This window comes from Mastomys coucha, unplaced genomic scaffold (genome assembly GCF_008632895.1).
Source record: "Mastomys coucha isolate ucsf_1 unplaced genomic scaffold, UCSF_Mcou_1 pScaffold14, whole genome shotgun sequence".
NCBI lineage: Eukaryota > Metazoa > Chordata > Mammalia > Rodentia > Muridae > Mastomys > Mastomys coucha.
In genome coordinates, this window is record NW_022196896.1 from 53,092,297 (window position 1) to 53,103,804 (window position 11,508).

Sequence of the window (11,508 nt, forward strand, 5' to 3'; positions counted from 1 at the left end):
TTTTTTAAATCAGCGTTTCAGGCCGTAAACCTTATTTTTTAAATGTTCGTGGTTAGGATTCATTTTAAACTCCTTTGAGTAAGGCCATGTATTTTTAGACATTTTAGTGTGAGTCAAACAGACGTGAGACGGGATGGAAATGAAGGTGTGAGAAAAAACGTGTTCTAACTCACTTCTTTTCCATATTAATCGGCTCTTAGGGGAGCAGAACATCAGTTAAAGCTTGTGAAAAATAAAAATGAAATATATAACATCCAGAGAGCCATGAGAATGCTCCATGTGTGTGTGTATGAATATATATACATAGATATATAAATTTTATATTAAATATATATAATTTACATGTGTGAATGCTTTGCAACACTCGTTGTTCTGCAGTTGCTGATGCCCCAACTTCAATAACTTTCTCATAATTGCTTTTTAGCACTTGATTGCAACCACAAAATATTCCCAGGGACCTCTGAGTCAGAAGAGAGGGACACTTGTGATAGTTCACTTTAATTTTTTTTAAATAAGTTTATTGTTGATAATACCACATTTACATTGCCTCAGAATTAAATGTGGGAAAGGTATTTAGTAAAGAATTTCTCTCAAAAGTTTCCCATATGCTTACTTTCCTTTGTCCTCCTTATGGTAAAGAAACCCACGGGCTCCCTACAGACCAGACAATCAATGCTGTATAAACCTGGGGACACGTATTCCCCAGTGCGGCTTATGAACAAAACCACACTGTTCTTTAGTAAGCACCCTGGGCCTCCATTGTTTTTCACTTGACAGTAGGTCCAGGAGACCATTGGAAAGAGCTGCAGGTGATGTCCCCCAGCTGTGTAAAGAGCTGCAGGTGATGTCCCCCAGCTGTGCAAAGAGCTGCAGGTGATGTCCCCCAGCTGTGTAACAGCCTGCTGGACTGTTCCCTTTGATGATCCCTTTGTGTCTAGTCTTCTGCTACTGTGTAGCAAGGCAAGGCCACAGCAGCCCAGATATTTCATCTTGACACAAAATATCAACACATATTTCCTTTCTACTTCTAATTCCATCTCCCTTGTGCTCCAAAATAGTTTATTGTTTTGAGAGTGAATTTCTGGAAGTAGAATTCCTGGAACTTCCGCTTGTAATTTGATTGCTGTTGTCTTACTCCCTCCAATGGGGTTGAGCTAATTTGTACTTCCCTTAGCAATATACAGTTCTGTATTTTTCTACAGACTTGATATGTTTAATAGAACCATGGAATCTGTGCTAATTTTATAGGCTAAGCATCATCATTCCTTTTTGATTTTGGGTTTAATTTATGAAAGCAAATCCAGTTGCTCACTCATCTATATTAACAGCCATTTTTGTTTCTTTTTCACGACCACCTCATCATGTAGCTTGTTTGTTTTTTTTTTTTTAAACTTATTTTTGATTTTTGTGTATGTGTGTATCTGCTTATGTGTATGTGTACCATGTACATGCAGGTAGGTACCCATGGGTCCAGGTAGGGTGCTGGATCTCCAGGAAATGGAGGTACAGGTGAGGTTCCTGATGTCATTCTGGGAAATGAAGCTCTGCAAGAACACAAAATGCTCTTAACCACAGAGCCATCTCCACAGCCCGTGTCTTCCTGTGCTTCTTAGATATTTGATGCATTTGTAACTTAGCTTATTGTCTAATAGAGGTTTAGCTATAACGTCTTTCCCTAGTGAGCTTCTCACTTCTAAACATTTGATGACTTGCTAAACATTTTTCACTTTAAGACTAGGGGCTAGATAGACGGACATCTCAGAAGTTAAGAGCACTAGCTGCTCTTGCAAAGAACCAAAGCTCAATTTCCAGTACCCACATTGGGAAGATCATATGCCTCTGAAACTCCAGATCCAGGAGATTCCATGCCATCTTCTGGTGTTTGCGGGCAGCCCACACACATTGTGCACATGCATGCACACAGAAACACATATAAAACATGGTAAAATAAATATTAAAATAGAAGATGCCACCTTTGTGGTAAACCGATTTCTCATGCATATTTGGACCCTATTTGGATTTTCTGCCTCATGAGTATATACTACACCATCATGCTAGATTTAATAACTGGTAGGATGAATTCTTTCATGTTACTTTACTTGGATGAAGTTTGTGTGTATGAGTTCCAGTGTCCTGAAAACTGGGATTGTAATCAATATTTAGCTTAGGGAGAAATGACAACTATTTATTAGAACGTTATCTTAATCCAGAACATTTTTTTCAAGTCTTGGTATCCACCAAGAATGTTCAGTTTCTTTCATTGTTTTATTTGTACATTTCCATTAAGACCACATCTAGTTGTTTAGCATTTTCATTGCTACTATAAGGAGTACTTCTTGGACATGTCTCATAACTGGTAGCTACTTCTATGTATGAAGCCACCTGATTTCTGTATATTAACTTTGTATCCTGATAGATTAATAAATTCACTTATTGTTTGTAGTAGCTTTTAAAAAATTGATTCTTGTTTTTAAAATATGTGCTCATAGTACCTAGAGATAGAAATGGGTTTAATTCCTCAAAGCAAATGCTGTATAAAGAGAACATTCTTCTTGCTCTTCCTAGGGCAGAGCCACTGTCAAGGGTTTATGCTTCTCGGTTGAGACAGATTTGATCGTGTTGAGGAGGAATCCATTGACTCTTACCATATTGAGCATTTCACTGAAAATGCACATCCAGTTTTGGGAAATGTCATTTCAGTGGGCACAGATCAATATTTTGATTTTTTTCCCTTCTTCTTCTTGGGTCTGTGGATAAGATTTTGCCCTTGCTGTCTACCTATTATAATCTGGCTTCCAGCAATTTCATGAGTTTGTGTTTTCTTTAAAGTTTAAAACACAGAACTTTATCAATACATAGAAGCATAAGCATTTCTTTATTGCAATGCAGGTGACTTGGGAGAAAAAGGAGAGCGTGGTCCTCCAGGAAGAGGCCCTAAGGGACTGCCTGGAGCTATAGGTCTCCCAGGTAAGTGGGTTCTGTGGTGGGATAGGGGAGGGGAGGAAGAAACCGGGTCAAGTGTAGAGCATAAATGGACTAAGGAAGTGCTGCTTGGTCACTTAAGCCTATCACAGGCTTATGAACCGAATTTAATGAAGAGTTTAAATGATTTGGAAATCAAGTCTATATTTGTTGTGAGCAGCTAGAAGTCAAGGCTTGAAATAGTAAGCTCGTAAAGCTATGCTTTAAGGAAAAGAATACCTCAGTCCAGTCACATTCCACTTGTTACAAAAATTTCAATGAGTAAAATTAGACCCATCTCTAACCCAGGTGATCATTTCTTGTTATTTCATTACAGTTACTAACCATTAGTATTTGTTTGTGGTTCTGGGGATCAAGCGTAGGGCCCAGCACACACTACCAAATTGCAGCCCTAGTCTAGACTTTTTTTTTTTTTATACAAAAATCCATAGTAGTTGTAAAATGAATCCCAGTTTTCAGTTACTTATGTGCTACAAGGAGTACCTGAAATTTCATTTTAAAAGCTCTCCTTTCAAATACCCAGACCCTCCCAAAATCCACCCTGCCCAAAACAAACATTGAGGGAATTTGTCTCCTAGCCACTAAGAGCCCCACACAGAGCTGTGTGGGCTTAGTGACAGAGCAGCGTCTGTAAGGAGCCGGGTCCTCTCACTGCGCATTCTGTGTCCTCTTTATTCGAGGACTGCCCTGTTGCTGGGGCCTGGCCAGAAATGTATGTACTCGTGCCCACTGAGGAAATGACTTGTAAATCTAACTTCTGAAGTAGCACTGCAGGGCTGAAGGCTGGGTAGCTCGGTGGTGGGTGGGATGTGCAAGCTGCCCCTTCATCGTGGCTAAGACCGTGTGAGGGAGTGTTGGGGACTCCAGTTGACTCTAATGGGGACAGTTAAGGACAAAGAGGCAGTGGAGAGTGACAAGAAAGTAAGGTGTTTCTTGTTTCAATCATGGACTTGGAAATTTTGGTCTAGGGAAGCTTAGAAGAAGAAATTAACATTTTATAATTCTGCCAGAGGTTACATATTTAATCATGGCTATAATTATATAATTATAGCCCCAAATAAAAAAAAATCCTTACTTTTCAATTATCTATTTCATTGCTCTTGGGGATTATTTTCTTATTAAAATTTGGGAGGAGGACTACATTTGGAGAGAACTCAAACATTGACATTCTGAAATTGGGATCTGTGGACCTGTCAAGATATTTTTGTAATTTAATATTTTTGTGTGACTGGAAAAGAGAAAAGCTAGCTGGACTTCAAATGATCAAAAGAAGATTTTAGCACATAATGAAAATCTGGATTCGTTCGACAGATGTTTAGAAGGGAACAGTTCTCTCCAGGATTGTTCCTCCCTTTAAGAGTGGGCATCATAGGGGTGGGGGGGCGGGGCTTGAGGAGGTACTCACTCTTAAGACCCGCCCTCTTTCCTTTGATTGATGCCCTGCCCTTTGGCTGCCTTTGCTTTCTACCTACTGCTCTCTCCTTACAAGGGCCATTTCTCCTTCGCTTCCATTTTTCTCACACTGATTCTCACCCATCTCCGTTTCTATCTACCTGCATCTTCGCTTTCTTTGTCACATTGATGGGATAATGACATCATTTGGTGAACTTCGAGCTACGGATTATTTTTCAAAATTACAGGCTAAACTTCCAAATCACAGCCAGAGGAGAGGGAGGTTCTGCTGATGAAATGGCTCCTTACGTTTCTGTAGACTACAGGATCTGCGTTTACTGTAACTCACCAGGGTGCCTGTTCAGGGCTGTGTTGTTCAGCCAGGTTCACACCCTTTTCTCTGCACTGTGAATACATTTGGCTAATTGAGTCAGACAGTCCCGGATGGACATTGCTGACCTGGTGTGTCCCATAATGCCCAGACCCAACAATCCAGAAACCCCTGGTTCAAATCAGGCCACTGCTACTTCCTAACCTTATGACATTGGGCTACTTAGTTTCTCTCTGAGAATGAGTCTTCTCATTTACGAAATACCAGGGGTAGCATTCTGATGGTATAAGTCTGAGAATTAAAAAGAAGCAACCCTGTAAAGTGTTTAGGGCAGTTTGTGAGCATAACAGTGGCCAAGGAAGGTTGTCTATTAGTTTGGTTTTGCTTTTGACATTGATGAGGAGAGCTAAGGGCAAAGCAGCTTTCTCTCCTGCTGCTGTTAATCAGCAGTAACAGGCAAACTTGTTCTCAATTAGCCCTGCCCCCAGGCGCTGCCCTCTCTTTCTTGACTCTCTGCTGCGACTCTGTGCCCTTACTGTAGGGAACTGGTCAGTATGCCCACTTCACCAGTTAATTGTCCACCAAGAGGATGAACTTTAAGAAAACAAATGTCCCAATAGAACTTAGACCGTGGGTTTTATGGTACTTACATAATGCTAAGAAAACTTCGTGACCTGGAGGAAACCTCAGCCTGAGGGAATTCTGCACAGGAACCCATTTGGAGTCTTCTAGGTGAATAGACCACCGCTTACCGAAAGAAATACCCACTCCATTTGAAAGATTTACTTATTAATTTTTTAAAAAATTTAACATATTTTAATTAAGATACAGTTACATTGCTTCCCCCTTCCCTCCTATAGTCTTTAAATTTGATTTTTAAAATGTTTTAAATTTAATTTGAATTACATCACTTTTTCCCCTTCTTTTCTTCCCTCCAACTTCCCTAGGTGCCCCCATCTAATTCCTCTCATGTCCCCCCAGCTCTCATTGATTAAGATTATTCTATACACTCACGTATACATGTATGCATATGCACATGTGAATAGAACTGGCCGAGTCAGTTGTTGGTATATCTAGGGTTTAAGGAAGGACTGGTCTGCATTAGACAGGCTGTGGGGCTGATCCTCGGGAGAGGGTAGTTCTTAGTCATCATTAGTTGCCTGTAGTTCTTTGTCCTGGGGTAGGACTGGGAGAACTTTCCCCCTTCCAAATTAGGATGTCCATTGATATTGTTATTCTTCCTGTCTTGTTTATGTAGCCATTTCCAGGAGATGTTGTTTCAAAGCACATTTCCTGGAGTTCTGGCTCTTACAGTCTTTCTGCCATTTTTTTCTTTGTTCTTCCTTCCACTTGAGCCATAGATTCTGGAGCTGTGATGTAGATATATCCACTGGGGCCAGGGTTTCTATGATCAAAGGTCATGATCTCTGTGTTGTGTGCAGTTGTGACTTTCTGTGATGGTCTCCATTCAAAGAAACCCTTCTTGGATGTCCCCATTGTTAAGTTTTGGATTTTAATCCAGATCAGAAGAGTAGAAGGTCATTTTGTCATTGTTTATGCAAACATACCAAAAATTTTAAATCTGTAATACGTACCTTCATTATCGATCAGTTCCCAGGATCCCTGTTTTGGTTCCGTGTTTTTTTTTTTTCTCTCTGTCATTTTTGTAGTGTTGATTCTCATTTTGGCTATAGTACATTGTTACTTAAAAGCAGACACATGCTGCCTAGTTTGTTATAGTTGGACATGTAAGGCTGTGGTCCAGGGTATAGGCTCCTAGGACTTGTGGTCCCTTCTCTTCCTTATTTCCAGTGACTGCTGCTCTTAGTTCCGTCTTGCAGAACAGCAGTCAGAACCACACACCCCTATGGGGCTATTCTAGGAGGATCTATACTCATGCTGAAACATGTGAAAGCCATAGAGCTAAGCCCCACACTGAGACTTCAGTTGATTGTGCTGTGATTAATCCTTTCTTTATATTTGAGCCTAGGCAGACTGGCTCAGGTGGCACATCCTGATGGAGGTTATCTTCAGTTGTAAGTGGTAGAAGGAAATATTTATGTTTCCCAAATCAAGGTTCATGAAATTGACAAAACGACAGGTTGTCCAGTGTGACTAGTTTGTCCCTGTCACCATAGTTACATGATGCGGGCATATCTCCAGCTTATTTTTCTGCCTCTCTCCCAGAGCTGTGCAGATCTTATAAACAACCCCCAGGCCTTTAATTCCCTCTCTCTTCATTTTCTCACCAGAGCTAGCTAATACTGCTCAGCTAGGTCATCTCATTAAGGGACATCCCTGTATGCCTGCTGCCACTGAACTGCCCACGTGTGACCAGTAACTCAGCACTCACAGCATTTCAAGGAAAAATATGTAATAATAAATCCTGACTTCTCTGTGCATACAAACCCACTAGGGAAAGAAATAAATTAAATGAAGACTCTCATGGAATACCACAGAAATAAGTTCAGTATATGTATAAAAAACCTTTGGGGTACATCCCCCCAAATTAAGTAGTCCTTGCATGCATCATCAGATTGTGTATTTAACACAGACAATTATTTGCACGTCTTTCTCCTTCATGGTAGTGTAAGCACTGTTGTTTCATTCTGTCGAGTGTTAGAGGAAGGGCTCTGCCCACATCAGTGTAACATGCCTGCCCTCTAGTGTCTACACGGAGAATAGTATTCACATTCTTTTAAATTAACTCTTAAAATCTTGAAAACTTTCTGGCAGTGTGGTCACTGGCGTTTCAGGAAGCTGTATAGTCGCTAGGTAGTTGTAGTCAAGAGACCCACAGAGGTGTCGAGGGGGGCGTAGTGAGGGCTCTTCAGACCCTGGTCGTCTGCCTTCCTGTAGCAGCTACGGATAGTATGTAAACAAATTAGCACTTGGCCTGTGGGCTATGATCTATGCTACCTGCCTAGGCCCCATGGTCTTTTGACTTTGACTTCTTTTGTGAGCATAGTCATTTTCTCCTGGTCTTGGTCTGGTTTTAAGACAGATTCAATGTATCTCAGTAGGACATTCTTATTGGCAAAGTGCATGAAAACCACCTTTTATATGTAATTAGATGTGGCCCATTTTTAAAACTTAAAAAGGAAAACGTCAAGTTAACTTTTAACTGTCTCTACTGTCAGGGGATGTAGAGGTCTCTGCTACAGGAGCAGGTGTGATAACCTTACCCATAAATGCTGTGGATGAAGGAAAGCCTTTCTCCCATTAAAGGAGATGGATAACCACCTACTTCATCTGAACTGATAGTTGGATAAGAGTCTATGGGATAATTTATTGGGAATAACACATTTCTGCTTAACTGCAGCCTCAAGATGCATAAATTCAAAGCTAATTATTCTCCCTTAAACCTTGCTAATGGTTTGCCCTCTAACACTGCTTTGTGGAGGATGTGATGTAAGACACACAGAAGAACAAGAGTCTGTAAAATAGGTTCCTCCACCTACTTTAATTTCAAAATGGGTGAGATATATAATAATAATACCACTTAATATGTCCAGCTCATCACAATAAAATGTGCATAATTAGACAACTAAAATAGGAAAAAGACTGAAAACCCTGGGGGAAGAAATGGAGTACCTATAACAGTATGTAATTGGATATGAAGATTTGGCTTTTGGCTTCTTGAGCCAAGATGATGGAATAAGGATCCCTGTAATGAGATTGTCCAAGTGAATACATTTGCTTTTACACCATTTTCTTAGTAATAGAACGAAGCCTTATTGATGCAAAGGGACACCTGCAACAGAACTCCTCATTGTTATGCTGCTCCTCAGAATCTGTGCCCTATTGAGCACCCATGACAGAACAGACATATCTGCAAGGAACTCACTGTGGTCAAACTCATGCTGTGGTGAGATTATGGAATCCTGTAGGGAGCGTGGTGTGACCCCCACCAGACACTAATCAATAATATCTAGTAATTGAGACAGTCCCCGTTTAATGGGCAGAACTTCATGGTGACAAACACATACATTCCATTCTGTTGACGATGAATATTAGAGGCTTTTGTTCATCTTCCTGATTCTAGTGGTTCATAAATGGTTGAATTAGAACTTACAACCATTTGCCTTGAAAGCCTGTGCTTTTAACTTCTTAGCCATGATTATCTTTGTCTATATATGGATTACTGTTAGAAATTAAGGAGGCTGTTAGTGTCTGTGTTCATGAGAAAGACAATGTGAGCCACAAAGCCAGCGCAGCACCTGTGACTTTGAATCTTCAGTAGGCAAGGTGCAGAGTCAGGTAAAATTAACTTTAATAACACAGCTAGTCACTGACTTAATATAGTTAAACTCAGATTTTTTTCCACTTTATGATGACATGAAATGAGACACATTTGGTAGAAACTTAACTTAGAAATTCTGAGTTTTGATCTTTTTATGGAGTTAGCAGTACATGATATGATGTTCTTCCCTGATGTCAGGAAGCAGAGTTGACCATGCACCCATGAGTAGAAAGACTTGGTTACTCTGTGGTGTGCTGGGTTGCTAAGTCCTGATGTTTGGCAGGTTGGGTGCATTTTTAACTTAACTATCTTCTCAACATAACCACACTTGTAAATTGAAGGATACCTGTGCAGTTTACTTAACTCACAAGGTTCAAAATACTGTAGTTTCAGGTAATAAGCCTAAACTCATTAATTCAGTAATAAAACATCTTATACTTTTTCCTTGCTAGAACTTCCAGCTTAATTTTATGCCTACAGTTCACCTCACTTTGAGCCAACCACATTTCAGTATTCAGTAGACATAGATGGGTAGAGGGTGCCGTGGTGCAAATATGGGAGATACACACTGAAATCACTTTGTGCTTTTGATTTCTATGAAAGCCACATCCACTCATTGGGTTACCTCATCCCCTCATCATGGGTCACCTCCAAAGGCATTTGCTAAGCATCTTGCTTGCATACTGCTAGGCTGTGAGTATCTAGTGTCTTCTGCTAATCAATAGCTTGTTCACATGTATGGAATTTTTGTCTGTTTCAGGTGACCCAGGCCCTGCCAGCTATGGGAAAAATGGCCGAGATGGAGAGCAAGGTCCCCCAGGAGTGGCAGGAATTCCTGGTGTGCCTGGACCCCCAGGTCCTCCAGGCCCTCCTGGTTTCTGTGAGCCAGCCTCTTGTACCCTGCAGTCTGGCCAAAGAGCATTTAGCAAAGGGCCTGACAAGTGAAAGCCTTAGCGTTGTAGACTCCCTACACAAACCATGCCTGGTAGAGGAGCACAGGGGAGAAACGCTATCCAACACTGGGGCAAAGACTAAAAGGTTCCACCTCTGACTTCATTACACAACTGCTACTTGACAATCAGATTTAGAACAACTGGTGCTATTCAGTAAGTCTTGTTCCTTGTCCATGGAAGGGAGGTAGGAGACTCATCAGACAAGAGTCAAATTCAATTTCTCTTTACCCAAATTTATAAATCCTCTTTCCAAAATTCTGATTTTTTGTATGCTATGAATGAATATATGATGTGTTGTGGGCCACTATGCCAACAACAACAACAACAACAAATTGTTCTGTTTACCTCAGTTGCTATCATTTTTATTTCAACTAAGATATTGATCTCAGATTATTAATTCAATTAATAATTATTAATTAAATTAGATTAGGATATGAAGGAACAAACCCCACTACATTCAATAAAACTGGTGCTTAAAATCTTCATCAGGGCTGTGTCCCCGAAGTGGTCTCTCTACATTGCATGATGGTTTTTATCTTTACTATGAATTTGTGCATTTATGCACATACTGCATCCAAACCCATTTGTATTCTAAGATACACATGAAAGTAAAGAAGCAATACTCTGACATGCATATGTTTTATGGCTGACATTATTTATTTTAAAAGTTTGAGGCAACATGTCTGGTTGTACCAAAGAAGAAATAAACCCGGTTTCATAATCTTTTGTGTGTTCTAAAAGAAGTAGTCCTGTTAAAAGTGGTTGCATGTTAACTGAACTGGTTTAGATTCATTAAATTTTTGACTTATTGCTACTTTTAAAAAGTGTATTTATTTTACTGGCTTATTCTATCTGGAGAGGTCTGAAGAGTCCCTCCTGGTCTATGGGATTATCCTATGACTGTGTGTGTGTGCATGTGTGTACTGAGAGACTTAATGGATTTCTTTGAAATTCTAATGAAGACTATGAACTCATTTTCCCTAGGCGAACACACAAGTGCATATATGCATGTGTGCTTTGTACATATTTCAGTGCCGTAAACCTAGTCTTGCTTGGTCTCTAAGTTAGGAACCACACTTTCATTTCAGACGATGTTAGCACCTCCTTGGAGCCTCACTGATGCAAAAATAACCTACCTCTCACCACTTAAAAAAAGTTTACAAAGCAGTTCTTTTAAAAATTTAGATAGTTTAGGGTTACGTTATGGTAATTAAGAACATGTATATGTTAATTAAATCATGGCAATACGCATTTCCATTTCTTCAATTATTACTCTGTGTGTTCAGAACTATGTAGTTTAATCATTTTGAAATTCATCATAGCTGGCTTCCAGGATAGAGGGTAACCAGTAGTTGTCACATGTCAAGGAGGAGCTGTTGGTAATCTCTCCAGTCTGGGCTTTGTGCTCCTGCATTACACTTCCTATTCTGTCTCCTGTTTCCCACACTCTGACTCTCTAGTGACCACGGTTCCAATCTAGTTTCCACAAGACAGCAAGAACATGTGACACTTGTCTTTCCATGCCACACAATGACCTTGATTCCCATCCAAATGTACAAAGATATGTGTCTTTGTTGATCCATTCTCTGAAGGGCACATATGTTGAT

The 11,508-nt window shown here is 40.1% G+C and overlaps 1 protein-coding gene across 2 annotated transcripts in view; it reads left to right on the forward strand.

Moving 5' to 3' along the window:
* The window catches only part of Col9a1 (collagen type IX alpha 1 chain), an 80,391-nt gene extending 69,611 nt beyond the window's left edge, over positions 1-10,780 (forward strand). The window contains exons 37-38 of one of the 2 annotated variants that reach the window (XM_031368812.1): positions 2,890-2,967; positions 9,709-10,780. In XM_031368812.1, the coding sequence (XP_031224672.1) occupies positions 2,890-2,967; positions 9,709-9,893 (263 nt within the window). In that variant the 3' untranslated portion in view covers positions 9,894-10,780. The remainder of the gene's footprint in view (positions 1-2,889; positions 2,968-9,708) is intronic. The other variant, XM_031368813.1, reaches the window with a different exon arrangement.
* The last annotated feature ends 728 nt before the right edge of the window (positions 10,781-11,508 follow it).